This window comes from Micromesistius poutassou (assembly GCF_964030765.1).
Source record: "Micromesistius poutassou genome assembly, chromosome: 22".
NCBI lineage: Eukaryota > Metazoa > Chordata > Actinopteri > Gadiformes > Gadidae > Micromesistius > Micromesistius poutassou.
The window spans coordinates 13,813,290-13,840,560 of NC_140292.1; the positions used below are offsets into that span (position 1 = coordinate 13,813,290).

The 27,271-nt window shown below is 46.2% G+C and overlaps 1 protein-coding gene across 1 annotated transcript; it reads left to right on the forward strand.

Moving 5' to 3' along the window:
* The first annotated feature begins 1,567 nt into the window (after nt 1-1,567).
* LOC311367901 (far upstream element-binding protein 3-like) lies at nt 1,568-26,773 on the forward strand. The gene is made up of 19 exons (XM_084486767.1): nt 1,568-1,677; nt 4,232-4,343; nt 10,173-10,203; nt 10,514-10,563; nt 10,646-10,717; nt 11,080-11,137; nt 11,967-12,129; nt 13,394-13,492; nt 14,769-14,873; nt 15,000-15,102; nt 17,279-17,379; nt 19,393-19,528; nt 22,200-22,360; nt 23,017-23,087; nt 23,479-23,555; nt 24,144-24,200; nt 24,385-24,435; nt 24,527-24,669; nt 25,161-26,773. Exons 1-19 carry the CDS (start codon nt 1,585-1,587, stop codon nt 25,167-25,169), a joined length of 1,692 nt encoding a protein of 563 aa, XP_084342893.1. The 5' UTR covers nt 1,568-1,584; the 3' UTR covers nt 25,170-26,773.
* Nucleotides 26,774-27,271: the final 498 nt, after the last annotated feature.

Below are 27,271 nucleotides of genomic sequence, written 5' to 3' on the forward strand. Positions count from 1 at the left end.
ACCCACACCTGTGCACCGTCACTCTGTCAGACTATTTCTGGACACGAGTGGTGAATTTGTGTATGCATGTCTGACCGTTGCCTTTATTCTTCTCCTTCAGAAGTGTCTTGAAACCCACCAAGGTCTTTGATGATTTCATCATTTCCCCACGCAGCCACCTCTTGCTCCGAATACATTGTCTGCCACATGGTTGCAATATGCAACAGGGTGTGTGTGGCGTCCGCTGCTCCAGTCAGGCTACATTAGGGGTTGGCGGGCAGCGGGGCCCCGGCTCCTGCTTAATGTTCCCCTCGTCCCTCTCAGAGGTGATAACATGCCCCCGGGCCGACGCGGCTGGGAAATGGATATCTCTAGGAGTTAATGTCAGACAGAGCCCATCGGAGGGGGATGTCAATCCACTTGTCTGTAAGACAGGGTCAACTGCATTAGTGTGTTGCATGTGGTGGGAAGCTATACGTTAGGCAGCACAGTACGCATCAACAATCTCCTGTTGGGATTTATGATGTAAGATATGTTACAGCCCAAGGTTTGATCAGGGTTATAATTGCTTATATAAGAATCAGCACTGTCCTCTACTTAACATTTGAAATCTGTTTAGTCTATCTATTTTTATTGATTACAATAAAGGCAGAATATGTTGCTAATAATGCATTTCTTGATTATCATATCACTGACCATGTGACATAAGAGAGACAGTTTGAATGTGTGCAACAGATGGGCCGATCACTGACTCTGGGATCACTCTGCGATACGTTTTCAGGGACAGGAACTGATTTGCATTAACCATTTGAAAATTTGCAGCAATTTTACTCTCCTCTGTCTAGCTGCCGACATTTTCCAGATGTGCACGAAAAATATGTTTCCACATGTGCAGATAGTGGGAAAGCCAATATTCCTCAACGTGTTTCTATCATGTCCGTCAGGAAGTGTTAGGGATCTTGCGAGAAAGGTTGCAGTATTTGCGAGGGTTCAACACTCACCATGGTCAACTTCAACATGTATGTTTAGGGCACTTTTATTGCAACTTTAATGAATACTTATAGAGAGTTATGTCAAGTGTGCTGTTGAATATGTCCAAGGTTTTAAGTTTAATAGAAGCGATAACATACAGCATAGGCCCGTGGGTAAATCCAATAGTCTAATGATTCTCAGGGACAACAAGAACAGAAGTAAATCACGGTGGCAAAATAAAAATGTATAGCTGGCAAACCTTAGCAGAAAGTCACTTCATACACCACTTAATTAATTGCCAACATTAAGTGTTCTGCTGTAATACATCTCCAGAATATGGTGAATAAGGAAGTTCATTGCTGCATTAGGAGATGTGCAGAGACGGTGACTTGCCAGAGCAGCTGTTATTTGCATCTCTTCTTTCTTTTTGCATTAGTTATCTGCATCGAACCATCAATTTTATTTTATAGGCTGCAGTTTGTATATTATCGCGCGTCGCAGACCACTGAATTCCAGCCTGTCAAGTGGATCCGACTCTCGTCGCTGTATTCCCGCGAGATCGTACGAGAAGCGACGGCCATGCACGTGTGCTGTTTTTTTTAAAGCGTGATTCTGAGCCGCCTTGTACGGAGGATGATGATGGCGGAGCTGGTGCAGGGACAGGGCCGGGTGGCTCAGCCTGGATCCAAAGATGACTTCGCAGAAGCGATACGCCGGATACGACAGGTAACTAATCCACCAATGAGAAATCCTCCGCTTTCTAGCGACGAGACAGACATTTCCTGGGTGTTGAAGTGCCTTTAGAGCCCCCCCCCCCCTCCTGGAAACACTCCTCATGCAAAGCTCGCTAGCAAGCTACATAGCCTCCAGCTCCCAGGAAGCCGAGTCTATCTCCACTTTGCGTGTTGCTTATTTAAAAACGCAGCAGGGAACTCGGTGGTGGGAATGACAACGTGTACAGGAAACTATATAAGTCGGGTTGTCGCTGTCCCGGTTAACCCACCAGCCGGCCAGCCCGAGTGAAACTTTAACAACACAACACCAGCAACACACTGCAACCTGTTGTCAGTACACCCAAGTTGGCTGTAGCTTCCAGGAACACGACATGACGGCTTCTCGCTGAATGCCAAGCTCACTGACGGTTCTTGCGGTCCACCACGGCACTGACCGACTACTGTCTGCCCGGAATTAAAGTTAGCTTGACGGGTATAAGATGGAGCAGAGCGGTGCTCCTCCAGCGGGGGGACAGGGCGACCAGGTGCTCCTCCAGCGGGGAGCCAGTGGAGGGTCGCGGGGCAGCTGACCAGCGGGGGGCTAGGTGAGCTGCTAGGTGAGCTCATTGCGCACCTTAAAGTGTGGCAGCTAGTACACACACAGTGTACACAACTCATTGAACACATGGCCCTGAATACCAAGTTCTCGGCTTGAAGTGTCACTCCCTGGTTCGCCTTGTCATGTCGGCGGCCCCTTTTGAGATGATCGACTGATATCTGGTCAAGTGGATCACTAGTAACCACAGTGCCTTTTGTTTACTGGGGTAGTTTGGCCCACTCAAGCCATTACTGTTTGGTTTCAAAGTGCATGTTTACGATATTGAACATGGAGTCTAGTGGCTCCTTACTGCTGCTTCCCCTCTCCCCATAAAGTAGGCCTATTTCAAGATGTTTTCCGAGCCACATTATTTCTTGTCAACCGGGGATTCTCACATACATGGTTTTTCACATGCATTTCCTTTCACATGCTTCCTCATTATTAGTGAACTGACTGGGTTTAAGGTCACTTTGCAATTCTTATTAGATGACATGTTTATATACTTCTAACTAGTTGCTGGCTAATCGAATAGCTCATTGCACTGTTAATGTTTGTGTTGTGATGTGTCTCCTGTTGATCAGAGCTTTATAAATGTGTCTGATTTGTTTTTATCACCTGTCACATTGTGTTCACTGCTCTCCTGTGTGGTACACTTTCACATGAGGCCTGAAAACGCACCACACATTTGTCATGTACTCCTTTTGACATGTGTATTTAAATGCACCTTCGTCCATTCCAGCACTTCAGTGGTATGCTCAAACGGCTGTAATTGGTATCATTGTATCTTTTCCGTTGAAGAAATCTTCAGTCAGACTCGGATCTCAATTAAGTGTAATTTTCTGGAATATACATTTCAGTGGAAGAGGTTGCAGATTAAAAGAGGAAAACAGGTTCTCATCCAGCACGATTAAATATTTAAATGTCACTCAGGCTAAAGAAATGAGTACAAATTTTCCAACTGCAATTGCAGGTAGTGCTCAATTATGGATGAAAATTGTTCTCTAACTAGACTTTGATGCACAGAAACGCAGTTAATTTAAAGTGGAGACATTTTAGAGTTTGGGCACTTTTAAAACCATTAGGAATAAATTAAATGGTATGTAGCAGAATGTGGGACAGTCCATCATTTGTCGGGCCAACACTAATGGATAGTGACATCCTGTGTATACATGGAAGACGGATAAACTAGTTGGACAAGTTCAACTTGGATCAACTATACAGTGACCCACCCTTAAACGCATTCCGGTTAAAGTTATGAATGTTGTAAATGTGTTCTCAGGATATTTATATTATGGTAGCTCCGACTGGGGCAATTGCTGGGAAGTGGCTTTAGCTTTACCGAATCAGTACTGCTGCCTCCCGCCGCTGGCCGTAATCATCAAATCAATGCAAAGTGTTGACAATCATTTTATTTGTTGTTAAAAGGTACATTGAAGTAGATGCGTTATGTGTCAAGTGTCAACACTTGATGCTGCATTATATTTGTTAATGACAAGGTCACTCTGTGACAACCCCAGAGGGTACACCTTCTCATTAATGTGTCCCTCAACACAACATATGGCAACATCACAACACGGGCAGCCGTTGAGGAGGAAGACAATTTGTGATGAACCGAAGCTGCTTTCTATCCTGCTGATTCCAGATCTCAAATTTAGCACATCTGTGATTTGGGTGAGTCACATTAATATCTGCAGGTGGGGCAGGATGGGCTCGATCTACCTGGGCTCTGTGACTGGGAAAGGGCTCCAGTCCTCCCTACGTGGGGGAGGAAGTGATGATGAACCACGGGAAAAAAACGTTAATTTGGGTTTTTGCTCGGGTACCGAGATGGTAACCATTTCAGTGCAATGGTCAGAAAAGGATGGACATCTGTAGCCAGAAGTATTCGAGTGCATTTGCATTTGTGAAATGTATTTGTATGCATGTATGTATTTAAGTGGCCTTATATTTTCTCTCCCTGTCTCTGCAGATGGCAGCTAAGGTTGGAGGTGATCAGAAGCTGAGCCTTATTAATTCCTCTGCAGTCATAGACCCTTCTCTCTACAGCTATGAAGGCCAAAAGCGCTCATTGGACAATGGAGGTAAACAATCTACATGCCAATTCACACATAATGTTCTCATAAATTGAGTATTTATTTGAACTACCAAATGATGAAGACTTGATATCGCCAGAGAGATTGCAAAGAATCAACACTGGCAATGTTGCTAACTTCTCACTTCTGGCCACGTAGCCAATCGTGTGACCAAGGTGGAAGCCACAGCGGTCAGACTTAGGAAGTATAAACAACCTTCAACAGGAGGAGGAGGAGCCTGGGGGTTCAGGCCACACCTCCACTATCCTGACTCCTCCTCAGACTGTTTATTAGCGGACTTTGAGATATTCAGCAGGTGTGTGGTGGACACATCCCTCTGTGATACATCGTGGTTATTTATTGTTTTAAGTCCTGTTATCCATCACTGTAGATGATCTAATGAGCTCTCCCGTACCTTCTTATTCATGTCTACGCTGCCTTATCCATAAGGTCAGATTCTCTGGTAATGGGACAATTTACCGCCAGGAGATTAGTTTGCTCCGTAATTCAGTGGAAAAATGGAACGAGAAAATACAAGTCGCTGTTTTGATGAACTCTGTCCCCGACAGTGGGATGAATGTGATCACTAGGAACAGGTAACTGACCGGTGGGGTATACGACGACGCGAGTGGTGCTGGCATAGTGGATTAGTATAAGAACACCAACGATCAAATCTCGCCTGTCCATTATCATGCCTTTTACCCCCATCTAGATGTGGTGCCAAAATGATAATTCCATAACCTTTAGTGAATAAGTATTCCATGTGACAAAATAATTGGGACTTCTTAAGCGACACATAAATAAATGCACATCACTCGGGAGACAAACCCCGCATGCAGAAATTCAAGTAAGTGCACGGCTTCTTTGTGTAGCATGGCCTACATAAGGTCCAACAAGGACGACCACATAGCGAATACCCTCTGATGAGAACCTGTATCTCTCATAAAGAATATTCTCAGGGAATGCCAAGGGATCGGATCTGTCCCATAAGACCCTCTGTCTCCGGAGAGCCCCCTGTGCGATACGGGCTCCCAGGTCCACGGGAACACCCACAAATGATGAGGCCATTGTCAAAGGAGGGGCCAGGAAGCCGCGCACGCCGATCTAACTCGTAGTTTACCCCACAGGTGAACGTTAAGTGGACAGTTAATTACTGTTCAATGATGAACCACACATTTATAAATATTTATACATTTCACACTTGACAAGTATCTTTTTATACACATTTGTAGAAATAATCCTGGCAGGTCAGGTTTCCGTCATTCTCCAAGCGACTTGGGTTATTACGTGCTAAATTTGTTCGTCCTACACACTGAATTGTTGGGTCGCATGATGCCTCGTAGGAACAGTCGACCTTCGCAGAATGGCTGCAACTGTCCTCGTACCACCACTGAGCGAGACTCACAGCCGCAATGAACTGAGCATGGAGACAAACAAAACCTATTGTCGTTCTACTAGAGCACAACTGATATATGGACAGCAGATGTATCAGTGCGGCATTAGCTCAGGAGGGAGAGCGGGAGAGTGGGTTGGCTGGTAACCGCAAGGTTGCTGGTTCGAGTGTCGAGGTGTCCCTGAGCAAGACGCCTCACCCTAATTGCTCCCGACGAGCTGGCTGTCGCCCTGCGTGGTTGACTCCGCCGTCGGTGTGTGAATGTGTGCATGAATGGGTGAATGTCAGTCAACACTGTAAAGTGCTTTGGATAAAAGCTCTATATAAATGAGGACCATTTACCATGTATCGCGTGCATGCTTTTTCTATATGAGTCCTCTACTTTGACTACTACTTGCATCCTGTTCTGCATAGTGGTTGGGGGGAAAAATCTATGTTCATTATTGTGATCTTTTGCACAGGTGACCATATCGATACAGTATTTCAATATTATTATAATTTTTTTTTTTACTTTACTATGATAGCATGTAGCATGTTGACCAACTCCTTTTTCTGAACAAAAATTCCAATATTCCCGAATGCATTTAACATTTAGGTTGATGACCTTGTAGCCAACAGGACTGGACTCTAGCAGTACACATTTCAAATTCAAATTCAAAAAACTTTATTTGTCCCCAAGGGGCAATTGAAGACAGACACGCAAAGCAGCAACATTTACACAGGACAAGCTTACTACAACATACGACAAGACAATTGTGTTAGTTACTGACTGATAAGAAACACACAAGAAACACAAACAAAGAAACACAAGGCATAGTTATTTACAAATATACAGTGGTATATAAATAATTTATAAATAAAAAGAGCTGATCTTAGAAGTTTTTAAAAGTATAACATAAGACTAAAGGTTGCAATGTATCAGATAATTAGATTAGATTATAATTAGATAGATTTGTTTCATTTTCTCAATTTGAAGCTCTAAGTTACTCTTATTTATGATTATTCTCAGGTTTATGTTACTCTATAATGTCTGCTTTGTTACTCTGTTGTATTTAAGTTATGTGCTGGGACCTCAGCATTCATGTGAGATGTCTCCTATTCAGAAAATAATTTTTTTGCACTACCCTCCTAAGTTTTTGCACTTCAGTTAATGTGTAGAAGATAATGTTGTTCACAGAATTAAATGTGACATTTGAAGTGAGTTGAGTAGTCTTATTTTCCTATTTTTTGTAATGCCTTTGAATAATATGGGGAACATGAATCCCAATATATCACAGAATCGCAATACTTGCTTTACCACAAAATCGCAATAATCGATGCCCAAATATCGCAATACTATCAAATCGTCACATTTTTGCCAATTCCCACCCCTAGTCTTGCATGGAACAGTTGTTCAAGTTGATTTTAATGTGATGTTGCTGTTGCCTGACACATTAGTGGTGAGGCCCATTTATCTATATGTTGAATATCAGTTATATCGATCGCTATAATTGCTTACGGCCGGGCTCTCAACTTGACCTGTTCCATCCCCATACTGGAACCCGTTCCAGGCCCAGTCGTAGACAGAACACTGGTACCAAACCCAGCAGCAGGACTTCAGTGTTGTATTCTCACAATAGACAACTTTGGCATTTTAGGCACTGGTGTGGAACTATATATAGATTAGCCATCGGCCGATATGGATTTGTTAGGGTCGATACCGATCAGCCTTAATGCCGATACCGATTTTCTTGTGCCGATATTTGGAGCCGATACTGCTTTTGCGCCCTCATTTTACACGTCTGTCTGTCTGTCTGTCTGTCTGTCTGTCTGTCTGTCTGTCTGTCTGTCTGTCTGTCTGTCTGTCTGTCTGTCTGTCTGTCTGTCTGTCTCAGAGGAGGAACTTCCTCCTCTCTCGCATTGTTGCTAGGCTACAGTGTTGCCTTCATGGTTTGTTAATAAGAGATGCTCCGATTGCTCGGCACCGATCGTGATCGGCAGATATTGGCTAAAATAGCTGGATAGGAGAACCCAAAAATCTCAAAATCAAAAAAGCCAATCAAGTGACATAAATTACTAGTAATCTTTTTTTTTTTCCCCGCACAAGAGGAACTTGCCAGCGCGCAGGCACATTTCAGCACCGTATAGGAGTCACATTCTGCAGAGGCTTTGGTGAATTTAGCGGCATGTTTCAGTCATGGGGATCCAAAGAGAAGTCTATTGGAACAGAAACTGGTGCTTGCCGCCAATCCAGACTATAGATAAAATATATTGAAGATCCCCATTCCCCTGCCATTCTGTGATCGGCAGCAATTGGCAGATCATGATTTTGGTCATCGTGATCGGCCCAAAAAAGTATTGTAGGAATTTCTGAAGGCTCGAAAAAAAGTTTCTCTCTGCGTTTCTTGCTGGGCCACTTGAACTTAAATCAAGTCGATTCATCATTGTTGTCTAAAAAGGCTTTTTGTAGAGTGGCTCCTCCTTGCCCTGTTCAGCTGATGTTCATGCAGTAATTATTCATCATATAATACATTTCTCTGAGGCGACCACATCATTTGTGTCCATGTGAACACGTTTGGTGTTTTGTCCATTAATCCATGTGGTACCACCCATGCATTCTTTTAAAATGAATTTCAATCAGTTGCTGTTTCCTTCTTAAATTAAAATCCAAACATCAAAACTAATTTTGATATATTTTAAGAAAACAAAATACCTGTGGTAATATTTTCAAATCGCTAATGTGCTTCAAAGCCCTCTTCAAAGCCACTAGTGGACGTGGGGCCCTGTTCCTCGTCTGGTTCTTTACTGCAGCAGGCCAAGCCCCCGCTGCTGTGCAGAGCGATCCTTGTGCTTAGCATAAGCCTCCACACTTATCCCTGGAGCTGTGGAACAGGATACTCTAAATAGCGCCACTCTGCTGCTGGGTGCTCGGCTCTCCTAGGCATGTAGAACCTCTTCGTCACCACCCTTCAGTCCTCACCCCAACCCAGCCAGTCATTACTTTCATTCTCAGTGTTGGATTAATTGCTGAACCATTTTATCGCTACACAGTGCATTATTTACATTCATTTTAAATGCTGGAATGGTTGACTGTTGTATTGTTCGAGTTCCAAGTCATTGAAATCGATAATTCTATAGCGACAGTCATCAACACGGGTTGCTAGCTAGTCGCTATTACATGAGGAGTCACCGTGCTGATGCTGTCATCTGCCTAACACCATTACATAACAAACAGCCCGCTTTAGCCGCCCCAGACACCAGCCTCTGCTATATGTCACTTGGAGACGGTTGACAAACAAACTTTCAAATCAGGCTCATATTAGTTCTTCAACCTTTTGGTATCAAACTGGATCCTCTCTGGGATGTGGCAGGCCAGCTCTCTGTAGTAAGTGTTATTCAGCACTTCCTGAACACCATTAGATTGTGGTGTTTTAGCATGCTCAAGTATTTATCTCTATTTAGTATTATAATGGATATTCACATGATGGAGAGATGGAACTAATATGAATTTTAAAGACTACAAAGTATAACATTCAGTTTACTGGGCTTTTTTTTTTTTTTTCAGTAAACTGGATTTGTCTAGTTGTATTTTTTGATTTGATAAGATTTTTTCTATTTGCTTGTTTTACATTTAATGTACTCCTTATTTTATTCATGTTCAAATTGTTTGTTTACTCAAATTCATATTTGTTTGTCTTCCCGGGCATGGTGTTCCTTAAAGTGCAAACAAACAGGTCATTTATTCAGCTCTTATCCTGTCACTATACGTTATTTGAGCTCCTCTGAATGCATGGTTGGATAAATTGTAGTCGATCGCTAGTTAAGGTTTGGATGGTACACTGTTATCATTTTGAACACGCATTGTTTTGTCCTAGTTTCATCACCCTCAAGGTTATACTTCAATACAAAAAATAAACAAAATGATAGTGTTTTCTTCCTGTGAAGTCATTTCCATCCTTGTTTGACGCACAACAATGGCTTTACAATCAAGTGTGATCCCCGTTCCTCTATGGATGAGCCCAGCACATCTGTTTCTATATTCATAGCCAGACCGTTCCCCAGCCCTGACCCCAGCGCTGGGCCCAGGCGTCGCTGAGCCACTCCATTGATTTGAACCTGTAGCTATCCCCTGAGCCTCCCCGCGGGGGCCTGGACCCCTCCCAGTGCTGCTGTCAACATCCAATTCACCAGCAGCTACTGACCCGAACGCTACCCATCTTTTTGGATGGATCAAAAATGATGAACACTGGTAGGCCCGATGTCTCCACGCCGGTCGGCCCTCCTGCTGGGGGTCGGACAGGGACACGCACGCCCAGCGGCGGACCGCTCTCCTGGCCCTCCGTGGAGCTCGTTCCCCCGGCTCCATTCTCCCGGTTCACTGCATAGCATTTGGATTAGCAGAGCTGACTTGGCAATTCCCTTTCCTCGGGGCTAATTGGTTTTCCTCCCGTGTGTCCTCTCGGTAGGTAACCAGCTCGGCGTCATGGTGCATCAAAGGTGAGCCCCAATGAAATTCATATTGTGCTGCTCGGGGAGACGCCAGCTATTGCCGTAGAGAAAGTGTGTTTGGGATGGTTTGCCGTCCGTGTGAGCGTGCGCTCCAGAGCGTTGTCTGAGTCTGGGTTACTTTGGTCATGTGGAAATTGTCTACGTTTGTTTGCTCGTTGTGGATTACGTACAAATTGCATAATGAGGGGTTTTAATTAGTTTGAGGCTCAAATTCTTTATTTGCATTTTTGAAGTCATTGGAGAATGTCCTTGCTCAAACCCTTCTCTCTAAACAGTGTCTTGATCATGTCTGTCATAGGGCCATCACAACAGAAGACTTCAAAGTGCCTGATAAGATGGTGGGATTCAGTAAGTATCTCTCCTGTCTCTCCACTGTGATGGTGTTGGTGTTGGGTCACCACCTTAACCTGCTCCCTCCTCCCCTCCCCAGTCATAGGAAAAGGGGGAGAGCAGATTTCTAGAATCCAGTTGGAGTCTGGTTGTAAGATCCAGATCGCTCCAGGTGAGATGCAGCCACTGGACCGTACTTCTGATCCGTCACACCGTCTAGTTATTATGTTCCAGCATGTCACCCAGTTATAGCCGTTTCTGAACTGAATGGACCTACAATTCATGATCTTGTATTTTATTGGCTGTGCTGGTTTCCAGAATGGCACCCATATGCATATCTATCTAAATGACCGTAGGCTGATGGCCATGACGTCTTGTTTATCATTTCTATACCGCACACATTGCTAGAAGTTAAATTCAAATGCAAAGCCAATCAATGTATACTTTCTCGTAGCGCACAAACCATCATGTTTTGTTTCTTTTCCTCATGGGGTCCAGTGTCTAACCACAAGCTTATCTCCTCTGTTGTCACAGAAAGCGGGGGCTTGTTGGACAGACCCTGCACTCTGACTGGAACCCCGGACAACATTGAGTAAGCTCTATTATAGCGGACCATGTTTATTGATGCAGTCAAATTATATTCCCCACAAAACCTCTTCAGAGGAGCGTTTTGAATGGCATATAGACCTCTGCCTGTATGCAACACATGAATGTTTTGCACAAACTGTTTTATCGCTTGTCTTATAACGGTTGAATATAAAGCTTCAAAATCTAAAAGATCTGATGAGAAATACTAAATTTCAATATTTCCTCATTAGGGGCTGTTCTTGAATTTGACGCATGAGTATTTATTTACATTTCTGGCCATGTTTGGAAGTGATGATGGCCTCATTATTCTTTACTAGGTTACCAGGTCTATGGGGAATAACATGTTTGGGTTTATGAATGATCGTACATAACAAACTCTGTAGGTGGCGGAGAAGTAAAAGCTGTCACGTTTTGAACTAAACACTTTTTCCATCTAGTTTCGACTGGGTTTTTGGTTTGTCGGTGCCGTTAAAGTAGTAAACAATTATTAATGCTACTTTAACGGCACCAACAATCCAAAAACCCAGTTCATTCGACTTATTCTTCGGAGGTCTATTAGCTTTGGTTTGTGAAAGCAGTCAGCCTTCCTACTTCTAATTGTTGGAAAAGTAAACCTCAGCCCTTTAAAAAAAAAAAAAAAAAACTATTTAAGCTAATTGATCAGAATATGGTTTTCATGTACTGAAGTCATAAACCCTGGTCTTTTAAAGAAGTCGTGCGTGTGTGGATTCATTTAGCGTGAATTAACCCACTGTAATCCAGCGGTCGTGTACAGAGCAGACGGCCGCGGGGCCGTCTGCCTGCAGAGCGGTTAACGTGGCTCTCCCTCACAGGCAGGCCAAGCGTCTCCTGAGCGAGATTGTGGAGCAGTGTCGCTACGGGCCGGGCTTCCACACAGACATGGACGGCAACAGCTCCATCCAGCAGATCCTCATCCCGGCCAACAAAGTGGGCCTGGTCATCGGCAAGGGAGGGGACACCATCAAACAGCTGCAGGTAGGATGCCAGGCGGTAATACCCTCTGTGAATAATTCATGGGCGGTAGTGAATGGAGCCACCGTGCTAATCGAGTAAATGGCTTTAACATCAGAATGAATGAATATTTCATTTTCAATAAGTGTTGGCTGTCCTGGAGGAGCAATGGAGAACGAGGGGAACTGGATTTGAAGGATTTGCATCCTTTATTAATCTATGCTTCAAAAGTGGGGCGCTTTTTAAATCTATATTTTAAATGAGGGAAGGAAGTTATTAAGAAAGTAGAAATAATATTTGATTCCAACTACGAGCACTAAATGAATGTTGCAGTCAATAGTTGTACCTTAACCTCGTTCCTGATGTTGATGAAGCAGAGTACACTGTTGTGTAGGCCCAGGGTCCTAGGCCCAGGGTCCTAGGCCCAGGGTCCTAGGCCGTGGGTCCTGGGTCCTAGGCCCAGGGTCCTAGGCCCAGGGTCCTAGGCCGTGGGTCCTAGGCCCAGGGTCCTAGGCCGTGGGTCGTGGGTCCTAGGCCCAGGGTTCTAGGCCCAGGGCCGTGGGTCGTAGGCCCAGGGTCGTGGGTCCTAGGACCCTGGGCCCAGGGTCCTAGGGTCCTAGGCCCAGGGTCCTAGGCCCAGGGCCGTGGGTCCTAGGCCCAGGGTCCTAGGCCCAGGGCCGTGGGTCCTGGGCCGTGGGTCCTAGGCCCAGGGCCGTGGGTCCTAGGCCCATGGGTCCTAGGCCCTCTGTCGTGGGTCCTAGGCCCTCTGCCGTGGGTCCTAGGCCCAGGGCCGTGGGTCCTAGGCCCAGGGCCGTGGGTCCTAGGCCCAGGGCCGTGGGTCCTAGGCCCAGGGCCGTGGGTCCTAGGCCCAGGGCCGTGGGTCCTAGGCCCTGGGCCGTGGGTCCTAGGCCCTGGGCCGTGGGTCCTAGGCCCTGGGCCGTGGGTCCTAGGCCCAGGGCCGTGGGTCCTAGGCCCATGGGTCCTAGGCCCTCTGTCGTGGGTCCTAGGCCCTCTGCCGTGGGTCCTAGGCCCAGGGTCGTGGGTCCTAGGCCCAGGGTCCTAGGCCCAGGGCCGTGGGTCCTAGGCCCTCTGCCGTGGGTCCTAGGCCCAGGGTCGTAGGCCCAGGGCCGTGGGTCCTAGGCCCAGGGTCCTAGGCCCAGGCCCGTGGGTCCTAGGCCCAGGGCCGTGGGTCCTAGGCCCAGGGCCGTAGGTCCCAGGGCCGTGGGTCCTAGGCCCTCTGTCGTGGGTCCTAGGCCCTCTGTCCTCATGTCTGCTCGTCACCCTGCAGGAACGGACCGGGGTGCAGATGATCATGATTCAGAATGACCCTTTGCCCACTGGGGCAGACAAGCCCCTGAGAATCACTGGGGACCCCTACAAAGTGCAGGTTAGTATACACATGCACCCCTTCTTATAGCCTCTATTTGACTGATTTCAGTGTGGTGTTCAATCAAATGAGATGGGAATCTCATTTGGGACCAAGCGATTGGGCGATGGGATGAAATGATAATAAAAAATAATCTAGCACGTTATCTCTAGATTAATTTAGTTGTTAGTAGTCATTCTACTCTACTTGCTAACCTAAATATCATGCAAGGGCTGCTTCTGAAAAGGTTAGTGGGTTTCAGATCCCCTCCTGGTCCCACTCTGTTAGGGCAGAGCTAATGAAGAGAGACCAGTGGGACGCGCCACGCAGCGCTGTGGCGGGCAGCGACCACACACATCAGAAGATGGGAGTTTCAGTTTAGATCTGTGTTAATATAGTGGGTCTCTCCGGATGGTACTGCCATTCGTTACACGACGATTCTGATGTGTTCACATTCAAAGCCTATCGAGAGTTTACCACGAAAGTAGACGGAGAATCCCAGACAACATGACCAATAACAGAACTTGTGCCTTACGTTTTTAGGTGGTATGTCTTCATACTTTCACTAACTAATACTTATTATAGTCTTCAAAACCATATGATTATTTAAGCAATCTACGGAGACTTCAATATAACTTGTGTTATTTCTAACCCTATCTAGCCCACCACTTACACACAGACACCGGTCTGCATGTCCTAACTGCTTTTTTCCTGAACGTAACGCCAGCAGTGGTCCAACCAATAAGGATCTGGTCGAACAAGTGCCATCGTCCAGAACTTGACAGCCCAACTAGTTAGCATAAAATCTAACTGATAGTCTGAAGATGCCGTATCAAGGCCCATGCGCAGGTTCTGTGCTGATTGGTGGCGTGTCATACGCCTGGTATGTCATACACCTGGTATGTCAAGCTCCGCCAGCAGAGTGCGGGAACTGCTCTTCCATAGCATCCGGCCAATCAGAGACTATCAACTCCACTTAACTAACATTAGTCTAACATTAGGCCGGGTCTGACTCTCAGAACGGAGAGCCAGTACCTGGGTCTAGGTTTACATTCCAACCGGGACAGTCGACCAAAAATCTTTTGTAATCTTAAATCAAAAACCCACCAGATCATCAGCAAGTGACTCTTCCAAAAAGCAGACGGCAGATCGGTTAGTGAGGACAGGAGCAGGGGGAGCTAATGTCCGTCTGTCCCGTGCTGCCTGACGCTAATGTCCGTCTGTCCCGTGCTGCGTGACGCTAATGTCCGTCTGTCCCGTGCTGCGTGACGCTAATGTCCGTCTGTCCCGTCTCCAGGTGGCCCGGGAGCTGGTGGCCAAGCTGATCCGGGACAAAGACCTAGGGGACTTCAGGGTCGCCAAGGCAGAGTTTGGAGCTAAACTGGGGGGAAACAGCCTTGACGTGAGGACATGTTGTTGTTGTTGGTCTAATTATCTGCTTGACCAGGGTACGAAGAGAAGGGATACACTGCTCCTCATCGGGCTAGGATTGAGTCCACGTGTTGACGTTGTTGTGCCCGTTGCTCAGGTGGCGGTTCCTAGGTTTGCTGTTGGTATCATCATCGGCCGCAACGGAGAGATGATCAAGAAGATTCAGAATGATACAGGAGTCAGGATCCAGTTCAAACAAGGTAAGAACCAGTTTGAACTGGAGTTGTAATGAAGACCAACTTGTTTCTGAAACAGAAATACTTTAAGAAAAAATTAAGAAAAATACATATTGATAAAAAAAATACATAATACATATACTTTGACTTTATTAGAAACTGGATAACTATCAACTGAACATCGTAGTCAAACGTAATGAATACCTGAATACATTTACAAATCTAGATCTGAACATCAAACTAAGCGTAGAAAAGCTAGTACGTGAAATAACTGGGCGTCAAACTTCCCTTTCCGAGGGGGCGGTGGTTGTGTGGTTGATCACAGGATGGACTGGTTCGGTAGTGCTTCAGTGTTAAAGGCCACTTTAACAAAGAGACGCATCCTAAAGTGTGCCATTTATTTTTACGGGGCTGGATATTCAGAAGAGAATGCCAGTTGGTAATCAAGTAAAAGCTGTCTTTTGTATCGTGAACAAGGAGCTGATAGTAGGGCTGCACAATTAATCACACTTTTATCACGATGAAGATATTGGCTTCCCACGATAAAATGTATGTGATTGCGCGATATTTAAAATGTGTGCTCCCCCCCCCCAAACAGTTTTATTCAATAATGCATACTCATAAGCGTGCCCGCCCATGCTGTATACACTCTGGCTCCGCTGCAAAGCAAACCAAGCGCTCCTTTACACGCGCTGTCTGTGTGAGTCCAGCACAAAGTGCACCGCGGAGAGACGCCTGAAATGGAGTCTACTGGAGGCGGTCTGGACAAGGCTTAGCCAATACTGTGAAAGAAAAGAAACCAAATGAATGTCTGACAGCAGAGGTGGAAGAGCTCGTCCCTCGTGGGGGATCATCGTCCGTTATCAGGAAATATTTTAGATTTAGGACCAGCGATATTAACCAGCAACAGACAATATGCAGAGTGGCGTAGAGTTGTGTCAGCGCCGCAAGGCAACACAGCAACTTTATTCAGCCACCTGAAAACTCACCACAAAAAGAACTAGAGTAAGGCGAATGCATGAAGGCTCAAAGTGTTGCATCGGCTGCCAACACGAGTTGTCCATATCAAAGCGCGCCTGTACAGCGCCACACCGGATCCATCCAGGTCACAAAGACACACCGAAAAGATAGGTGTCCAACAAACACATCAGTAATGTGAAGCATAGTCCTGCAGTCCATTGTTCTGATTCTGCTGCATTCTGGCAAACCTTTATTTTGGGCACGATTTTATTGAGGTCAAAATCAAGAGATTTATTTAAACTCATCTCATCATATGGGTACAATGAATAAAGTGAAATAATTTTTATTTTGCTTATAGGAGGTCACATAAATAAACACTTTAACAAAGTTTAACAAATCTTTTACAATTTTAAACATTGTAAAATCTGTATTGTGTAGCACAATGGATCACGGATGTTAAAGCAGTGTTATGTTTACGTGACCGTTCAATAAAAATATTTGTCAAACAAATTAATAATGGTGGTAAATAATCGTGATATCAATATTGATCAAAATCATCGTGATAATCATTTTGGCCAAAATCGTGCAGCCCTAGCTGATAGTCGCGTTATATATTGGAGGGATAACTTTTGTGAGGAGAAGTCAACTGAAAATTATTCCGAAATGACTTGGCCTTGCTATGAAATCAGCTGGACCAACGTTACCTCAGGACCGCCAGGCCCACATTTTCTAACCATCGCCAGAATTAATGCCTTGAAGCTTTTTTCATGGAGTGGAGAATTTCTTTCTGATAAAGAAAATCTCTAATGTAGTCTACATTGAAAAACATAACAAGTTATATAATAATAAGTTTGACAAGCATTTATGGCTGCGCCTTGGTTAGGTCCACAACTATCAAACAGGTTCTCAGGTTCTCGCCAATCGAGTAAACAGTCGACCTCTCGTTTAACAGAGAGGGAAAGATTTACAACACAAATGATGTCCTCCCACCAAGTAGGATTCCCCAAACCAAACAAGGAGGAGCTGCCCCCGGATTGGCCAGTCTAGAATCTAAACACTCATACCGAGAAAGACGCAGTGAACTAGAATCAGATTCTCATTCTCATTGCTCTCCCTCAGTATAAAACAAGTGCTAAAAATGCACTTTATAATGTAAAACATAACTTCATTACGTTTTTTGAAGTCTCAATTTTTTTTAAATGAGAGCCATTAATTGGTACCACTGTGCCCTCCCTGTCAGATGACGGGGTCAGTACGGACCGCGTGGCCCAGGTGACGGGCCAGCCAAACCAATGCCAGCTAGCCATCCACCTCATCCACGAGCTGGTCCACACAGCACAGGTAACCACTGACAACCCCGGGCCTGCTCTGAGGCAGGGTGTACGCCCTGTGGTGCCACTGGGGCTACTGCACGGGGCATTTGATTCTGGAAAAAGACCAAAAAGAAAAGTTTAACAAATAATGGGTAATTCTAAAAGTGTTTTTCAAATATTGTTTAGTCAATATTGTGTTTTTGCTTATTTAAAAAAGTGTTGCTTCCTGCATTCCAGCATGTTTTCCATTGTTTTATGCAAGATTGTGTTGATAAATAAAAACACATTTGCAATGCTGACCTCTCCCACTGGCTTTGGCCTTCTAAAAGTTATAATTGTGTTTAATAAATTAAAGCAAAATTTAATAATTTGCTCAACCACTGCATGGGTCTTAATTTATTTTTACACATGAGGTGGGCCGCGAAATGTCTTGGTGAGTAAACTGGTTCCCCAGTTTACTCACCTAAAGTGAGTAAACTGGGGAACCACTGCTCTGAAGCACATGGCTGTACAATGAAAGGTGATCCACCGGCTCCCTGTTTAACCAAGTGACAGGCCACAGTCATTTACATTCAGGGCACTTAGCAGACGCTTTTATCCAAAGAGACTTACGATAAGTACATTTGGCAGAAGAAGGTGAAACAATATATCGCTGTCAGTACAGTGAGGATGTTTATAGAGCCAAGCACTAACCATCGCTAGGTTAACCCATTCCCCGTCTACAACAAAGATAGCTAACCAAGTACTATAACGCAGTACCACGTGCAATAAGTGAGTACATTAGTGCAGGACGTACAACCTATAGTATGTGGGAGCGGTGGGAGGGGGTGGCTATGCAGCGTCCAGGTGAACTCTGAACAGGTGAGTCTTGAGTCTTTTGTGGAAGCTGCTGAGCGGGGAGCTTGAGCCACCACTGTGGTGCCACAACAGAAGAGATGTGACTTTGATTGACTTTTGCTTGCTCTTGGCGATGACTATTCTACTTTGAGACCTGCAGTGGATTGATGTGGGGTGTGAGGGCATTCAGAGTATAGTTATTGTACCTAGAGTAGCCTGGCTCTCCCAGATGAAGCCCAAGCAGATGCTGGTCTATGGCAGCTGGGAGGGGACGGGTTCATTGAGGACACGTGTAGGAGTGGAAGCACAGATCTGATCAACAGATGGCTGCTTCGTATTCTTTATTCAAAGATACATATAACATGAACTATTTCACTTCATTGCTTGTAAATGTTTTCTTCAATTTTGCTCTGATTTTATTAAGGTGTTAAAGCTTGACTTTACTGGAAGATGTCTGAAATCTCTTTGGTATTCCTGAGTTGTATAAAGAACAAAACAGACTGCAGTGGGATTAGATGTATTTATTTTGCTTTTGTTGCTAACTAACTTTGTCCTGTTCACCTAATTGCAGGATCTCTAGTATAGAATCTATCCATACGTCATCTCTATAATTCAGACGATTGTGTCATTATATTCCTACGCAAGCTCAATGACTCAATGATGGTCTCCAGTGAAACTTGTGTGGGTACTTGATCAGTGTTCCTTTCAATGTGCAATTAGACCCTCATCTGAGAAGTATTGTAGAAAATAAGGTGTTAGTTTCATAATTTAGATTTAATGTAGCCACGTGTCTTTTTGTTGACATTAGCAGAAGCTAGCTGGTATCCACACTCTCTGCCTCCCCATCACCTCTGTCTCCCTCTCCTCTGTCTCCTCTGTTTCCTCCTCTCCCTCTCCTCTCCCCCTCCCCTCCTCTCCCTCTCCTCTCCTCCTCACCTCCGTCTCCTCTCCCCCTCACCTCCGTCTCCTCTCCCCTCACCTCCGTCTCCTCTCCCCCTCACCTCCGTCTCCTCTCCCCCTCACCTCCGTCTCCTCTCCCCCTCACCTCCGTCTCCTCTCCCCTCACCTCCGTCTCCTCTCCCCCTCCCCTCCGTCTCCTCTCCCCTCACCTCCGTCTCCTCTCCCCATCCCCTGCTCCATCGTCTCCCTCTCCCCTCCCCATCACCCGTCTCCTCTTCATCACCTCCCTCTCCTCTGTCTCCAGGAGCGCGATGGCTTCAACGGTCTGATGAGCCGCCGTGGCCGTAGCGACGGTGGCGGTGGGCCCGGGGCGTCCAGCGACCTGCAGGAGATCACCTACGCCGTGCCGGCCGACAAGTGCGGCCTGGTCATCGGGAAAGGTGAGCGAGGAGCTGCAGGCGTGGAGAGACTCCTGGGGAGGGGGGGGGGGGGCGTGTTGCTAGTTACTAAGGGTTATTAACTGTTATTAACTAACTCCTCCATAGGATCGGCATCAGGGAGGATGTAGTGGAGATACAGTTAACATCTGACGTCTAATATTATACACACTAGTGAATGTGTGCTGGAGTGCAAACACATTGTGACCTTTTCATAACTGCAAGCTGGTATCTTCTTTTTTGTTCCTTTTTTCTTTTCCATTGCTGAATACTGATGGAAAGAGTGCGTCCCCCCCCCCCCCCCCCCGGCCAGCCACATGTATACAGCACAAGTGGCATTCACTGGCTTCACTAAGGGCTTAATGACGGGGATAATGCGTGTAATGTGACATTAATTGTTAAAGGTGCATAATAACAGCCCTCAATCATGTGGAAGGCTGCCTGGCATCTAATGAGGCCTTTTTACTCCAATAGAGTGCAGCGAGGGAATGAATAGGAGGAATTAGCTTATTGGCTATTCATGCCCACTCTATTGCCAGCTATTTAAAAGTCATTGACCGTGTGTGTGTGTGTGTGTGTGTGTGTGTGTGTGTGTGTGTGTGTGTGTGTGTGTGTGTGTGTGTGTGTGTGTGTGTGTGTGTGTGTGTGTGTGTGTGTGTGTGTGTGTGTGTGTGTGTGTGTGTGTGCTGGTGGGTGTGGTCCAGGGGGGGCTCTTTACCTAAGATAAAAACACGGCAATAGAAATGTCAAGGAGCTTTTGTCCGTGTAGCGGGGTGCGGGAAACAAATAAAGCGGGGCGGAGCCCCCCCTCATTAGCATATGAACTGGACCAATATGGTGGCGGTGCTGAGGTCTGGCTGCTGTCACCCGCTTCTTACACCGCCTGGTGATTAATATCTTTACGATACACACACACACACACACACACACACACACACACACACACACACACACACACACACACACACACACACACACACACACACACCCCTCTCTCTCTGTGTCGCCGGGCCGCCCACCCTCCTGCTCTGTTTTAATGCAGGCTAAATTGAGCACAAAAGGCAAACTTCAGGCGGCCTAATCCGGCCGTTAGCCAAAGTGCAACGACTTTAAGTGCAGCGGGGCCGTGAGTCCGCAGCGGAGAGCGCTCCTAGACGGGGTCTAACCCCGGGTTGTGAGCGGGTCAGACCCAGCGTCCACGGCGCTGTGAGGCCCCAGCCTCTTGCAGCCGTCGGCGGTGAAGAGGCAGAGCGGCGCTGTGTTTAATTGAAATGCCACATTGATGTAACAAAGTGGTTCGTGTTCAATAATGCACGGCAGTGTGGGCTTCCGCTTAACGTGTCGGTTGAAACAATAACAGGGCCTGGTGGTCCTGAAGGCCCGGGCAGAGCCCGCCGCCTGCTCCCCCTTCAGCCTCAAGCGTTTAGTCGGAGGTCCCCAGCAGCCGCTAACCAGTCCCCCGGCGCGGCCTGAATATGTCACCCGTTGCACTTTTGTACCCCCCTGCCTTTCTCCTGCTCAGTAAACCAGTCTCATTAATAAGGCGTATTATCTGTGGCACTAAAGCCCAGTCCATGAAGTGAATGGGCCGGGTCTTCATTGCTCTGCGCTGTCTGAGTGGTGGAGCTCATAATGGCTTCATTAAGGCAGAAGTTTCATTTGGTTGACAATGGCTTAATGGTCCGTGTGCAGTCTATTGGCGCGGGAGGAGGGGAGCTTTTTTTGATGAGCGTTTTCATTCCGGGGTCAGCTGGGGTCGTCCCAAGTGTCAGCGACCAGCGAACAAATGTGTAATTGATGTTGGGACAACCCCGCTGTGGCCCCGCCCCAGAAGGAAAGCACCCCCTGGGCTGTTCCCTGCTCTGCAGCGGGTGGATGTGTGTCGGCCCACCCCCACCACCACCACCACCACCCCCACCACCACCTCATCACTGGAGACAACAGAGTCAAGACTGAAAGGAGGGGGTGGTGGTGGGCAGGGGGACCCGCCAGACCCCAGAAGAAGGATACGCTTCAATTTTGTCCCTTTTCTCCGCAGCGCTCTGTTTTACTTCTCCCTGCTGGTTTAATTGCTTTCCCCACACGTCGCCAGGCCGCTGTCTGATTCGTCAGTGTTTGTGTCTGTGTGCGTGTGTGCTGCCGTCGGGGGGCGGGGGGGGGGGGGCGCCTTTGTCTCGTCATTTTTCACGGATGTTAGGGGAAAGTGGTCCGACACATGGCCAGTGAGGAGGAGGCAGGGACACGCTGGTGGAGGTTTGGACGAGGGAGGGTGTCAAGAGATGTGTGGGGAAGAGTCTGTAGCAGTGGTGGTCTTAAGATGGAGGGCAGTGAGCCAAAGGTTTAATTTCCTGTTTAATGGTTTTCTCTTTCTGTGAATTATGCTGAAGGAGTGTGGTGTAAGATGGAAAACACAAGAGATGTGACGTGTTTAAGGGAATCAGAAGAGATTCTACTGTGTTTAAGGGAATTAGAAGAGATTCTACTGTGTTTAAGAGAATCAAGAGGTGTGACGTGTTTAAGGGAATCAGAAGAGATTCTACTGCGTTTAAGATAATCTGAGCATGCTTGGTGGCATTTCGGTTTCTAAAGATGTGTTGTCTAAGGGCCGTGTGCAGTAGCATGTTTTGATTGGTGATACATTTCGTATCTACACTAACAATGTGTGTGTTTGCAGGTGGGGAGACTATCAAGAACATCAAGGAGCAGTCCTGTGCCCACGTGGAGCTGCAGAGGAACCCGCCTCCAAACACGGACCCCAACGTGCGCATCTTCTCCCTGCGTGGCACCCCCCAGCAGCTGGACAAGGCCCGGCAGCTCATCGACGAGAGAGTCGGGGTACACCTCGCCTCCAGCACAGGAGATTCATATTTAACAGTCAGTCAGCCGGTGGCATATCAGGGTGTCCGGGGAGTTTCACTTTCTCTCGCCTCATATTTGTTTTGACTATTCATGTTGCAGGATGCAGGGATCTGTGGCCGTGACCACAAACTAGGCCAGCGGTAGTGAACTGCAGCGGTTTGAAACCGACGCTGTGCAGACTGTAGAAACAGACTAAAACCCCCTCCTGAAAGCCTCGTCCACTCACGCAGATGAGTTTCCCTTGGGTAGAATATCTGTCCTGAAGCCGCAATAAGGCCTGACTCCGCCCCCCTGTGGGTTTCCTGGGCTCTGTGCCGTCTCCCCCAGAAGTGGTGCTCTGACACAGGGGGGGCTGCGGGTCCCAGATGAGGGTAGGTGGTCCCCCCCCCTCAAAGCCTTTGTCCGGCCTGATATTCATGAGTGCACATGTCAATGTGGGGAGCTGCAGAGGTTAGCGGGGCGGCGGTGGCTCTGTGGCAGCGGGGGTTAAACATGAAGAATCTTCAAATGGACTTAATGGAGTGCACCGGCGGGCTGCCCTCTGACCGCCACGCCGGGGCCCTTTAAACAAAAAGTGTGGTCCCTCAACTGTCCTCCTCCTCAGTGTGTCTCTCTCCGTCTGTCTGCCGCAGGCGGCGGCGTTGGTAAACAGCGGCTTCGGGATGAACCTCTTCAGCCAGGGACAGACGACCCCTCCGCAGCAGTAAGGCTCTGGGCTGGGCACGGGGTTCTGTTCTTCGGTGTTGCTCAGAGAAGAACAAGTTTCTTTGACACACAGACTAGATCAACAAAACATTTAAGAACAAAACCTTTTATTTGGCTGAAGCAGTTTTGCACACCACTGCCAAAATGGATAAATAATTGGGATTAGGGTTAATAAAGTGAATAAAGTAAATAAAGCCTTCTTTCATTTCCTGAGCAAATGGAGCTCTTAAACCAGCAAATTTACCTCCTGCTGATGGCACACCGCAAACAAGTGATTATCATGTTATATGTTTGACTTCCTTTTGTAAATGAGTGGCTTTGCTCCAGTTCTTGTTGTAACGGCTGGTGTTAGTCCCCCCCCTCAGTGGGCCCCTGTGTTGTCTCTGCAGAGGGCCGCAGGCCTTCGTGGCTGGAGGGTGGGGAACAACGTTTCAGATATGGCAGCCTCCAGGCCAGCAGGATCAAAGTAAGAAGCACAACTGTACGTGTTTGACTGTCTGGGTGTGTGTGGCTGGTTGGGTGTATGTGGCTGGTTGTGGGTGGTTGGGTGGGTGTGGGTGGGTGTGTGTGCCTGGTTGGGTGGGTGTGTGCCTGGTTGGGTGTGTGTGGTTGGGTGTGTATGTGGCTGGTTGGGTGTGTGTGTGTGGGTGGGTGTGTATGTGCCTGGTTGGGTGTGTGTATGTGGCTGGTTGGGTGTGTGTGGGTGGGTGTGTATGTGGCTGGTTGGGTGTGTGTGGGTGGGTGTGTATGTGGCTGGTTGTGGGTGGTTGGGTGGGTGTGTGTATAGAATGTGTTGCTGAACACCCTTGCAGTGTTGACAGACACAATGAAATGGCGGTCCTATGGGCCCGGTGGAAGTGGTTCTAGGGGAAGTGGTTCTAGGGGAAGTGGTTCTAGGGGAAGTGGTTCTAGGGGAAGTGGTTCTAGGGGAAGTGGTTCTAGGGGAAGAGTCGCCCTGAGAACGGAAGGTGGTGTGTTCTGGCTGAAGGTCTGTGGCTCTTAAGCCAGCGCCAGGCCTGAGGGTGATGCTGATGGCGCCTCCGTCTACTTTCAGACCACAATGGATCCCAGGCTGGCCACATGGACTGGGAGCAGTACTACAAAAAGCTAGGCAAGTGTCACTGGAAAAAAACAAAAAAACGTTTTCCCACTTTGAAGATTTACCAACCTACGGCTGACTGGTTTGAATTGACCTCACGTACTTGTTGCTGGAGATCCTGTTCCTTGGAACACAAACGGAGTTCTGTGTGCAACATGAAGGGCTTGTGGTCTGAGCGTTGTTGTTCCGTCAACAGGTCAGCAGAGCCAAGTACAAAACACCGGGCCCGAGTTCAGCAAACCCTGGGGTGAGTCCGGTTAACCCGCGTTGCTCTGCCTTCATGATGCCAGGGTTGTACTCTGACCCTGGAGGCTGACTGTCCCCACCCTCCCCTGTAGGCCAGACAGCGGGGCCGGCCTCCCAGCAGAACTACATCTCCGCCCCGGACCTGGACCTGTGCTACTGGGACCAGGGCTACAACCAGCCCGCCGTCAGCTACTTCAACCAGGACGGGCTGGACCGCCAGAGCAGCGGGCTGCAGGTGAGCTCCCAGAAGCCACTGGGTCATGTTGTCCTGATGCACTAGGAGGGAGGTGCAGTGGCCTCCTTCAACAGGTTGTTCTGATGCACTAGGAGGGAGGAGCAGTGGCCTCCTTCAACATGTTGTCCTGATGCACTAGGAGGGAGGTGCAGTGGCCTCCTTCAACAGGTTGTTCTGATGCACTAGGAGGGAGGTGCAGTGGCCTCCTTCAACATGTTGTCCTGATGCACTAGGAGGGAGGTGCAGTGGCCTCCTTCAACATGTTGTCCTGATGCACTAGGAGGGAGGTGCAGTGGCCTCCTTCAACATGTTGTTCTGATGCACTAGGAGGGAGGTGCAGTGGCCTCCTTCAACAGGTTGTTCTGTGGTCTTCTTATCGATGACTCGTCCTCGTGTGATTCTACCTCTCAGAGCGATCATTGTAAACTGGTGTCCCTGTGTAGCGCTGTGCTGCGTCTGTGTGCTTGTTGACCAGTGTTTATCGTTCACAGGGCGATTGAAGGAGAGGACCTTCTTGGGACTTGAATGACTGCAAGGATTTAAACTAATAATTGGTAACGAAACAGTTTCTAGATTCGCCTCAAAGACGTTTTACTTTATTTTGTTCTTGGCGGGAAATGGTAGTGGTACAATTACATATACTTTAAAAGAATATGTCTAAATCAGGAACTTTTAATTTGTTACTTACTACTTGTTCCACCTGTTTGTTTCCTGGGGTGCCCTGGGGGTCGCTCCCTTGAACTCCAGAGCTGTGTTTTCTAGAAGGTTTTTCTTTTTCTGATTTAGCTTTGACCTATGATTTTATTATTTAGATATTGCCAAAATGAATCCAGGGCTTGTAACCGTTGAATGCTTGTTGTTATTTTTTTCTAATGGTGGGGCTTGGCAGTCTTGAAGAGCTTCTGGGCGTGTCCTGAGATGTTGATGGTGTATCTGAAATGTTCTTTTTACACAATTCAGTGAAATTAAGCTGTGATCTTTGTGGTTTTTCTTTTGTTACAGGTAATGTTTTGTTACATGGTAAATTTAATTATGTGGACAAATTCAAGATTTAATTCATTTTGTGTTTTGTATGCAGTTTTTCACGGTCATTTTATTGTTCTCTGGTTTATTAAAGGTGCAATATCTTATTTCAGTTTCGGAACAAAGATAGATTCTCTAATATTTTGACAGACTTTTTAACTTTTTAGATAATTTTAGTTTTACATGTATATTTTTTTGGCATAGTGCATTGTAATGGATAATTTATTTACACAGATCTTATAGTAGTTAGGGGGATGTTGCATATAGTTTGAGTTCTTTGCTATCTTGTAAAACTATGTATATATGCTAAGATATTTGACTAAATAGTTTATTTAAATAATTGTTTTTCCATGGTGTCATTTTTGCAGGACTTTGTATCCCTCGTTTTTCTTTTTCATAATGAAAATGAAGATCATGAATGTATCATTTGAAATTTGATGTTGCATCTTGCTATTGACAAAAATGATGAGATAGATTTCTGTGTATGATGATTTTTCTGTACCTGGACTATTCAAGACTGCAAAGCCTCCTTAATTCTATCTGTAATTTTTTATTAATGAAATATTTTAAGTTAAGTGATAAAAAAAACTTTAATTTGGTACACCGTTATTAATACCACCTTTGAGTCCACTGTGTGAAATCAATGTATTGTTGGACTTGCTAATTACATGTTTTTCTCTGTAATGTGACCTAATATAAGTTCCATTTTGTAAAAAAAAATCATAGTATTAACTACATTTATCAATGAAAAGGGATATAATTTAAAAATGTCCAATTTAGTTTTTTCCCCTTGTGTACAGTTAACAAATGTATTAAAAAAGAAATCCACACTATACCTTTTATTGTGTACTGATAATCAAATCTTTTTCTTATGCCATTATATTTAGTTTTTTGGAGATACAAAATGTTAGTTATCTTGCATAGCATCTAAAAACTTTAACGGTACTGTTGTTTATACTAACAGATTGTGTTCTATACATAAAGAATATAAAGGTTAATTGTCTTTGTTTTATAAACGGAAAATATATATTTTCTTTAGCACGTTGCCATATGAAAAATTCCAATAAATTTTCCGCAAGCATCTTTTGTGGGTGAAGTAATTATCTGATAAACTATAATGCTGACCGCAACACACAGATCAATCAATACATTCTACTAAATGCTTAGAATAGATAAGATGGTCTTTATTGTCATTGCAGCAAATAAAACATACTTGGACGACAGTATTTGCACAATCCCTCAAATGTCCAACACGGTCTCTGGGGATTGATAAAGTAATAGTTTCTCCTCCCTCATCAAACACTGTTGCAATTATTTCCCATATGGCTAATTATCATTATTTGCATTTCCGATTCCAACTCAAAGTTGGTAAAAACGTCCCCATTTCCCTAGAAATCTAAGCGTCTGCCTCATGAATAATTCCCCTTGTCCATCCCATGAGCGTAATCAGCATCACAGCCCTGGCTGTTTGATCATAGGACTCAAACCCCAGCATGAATCCCATGCTGTCCACGCTCCTTCTCCTACACATAGGTGGGCTGATAAATACTTATTGATTCGTCGGTTTTAAAGGATTTAC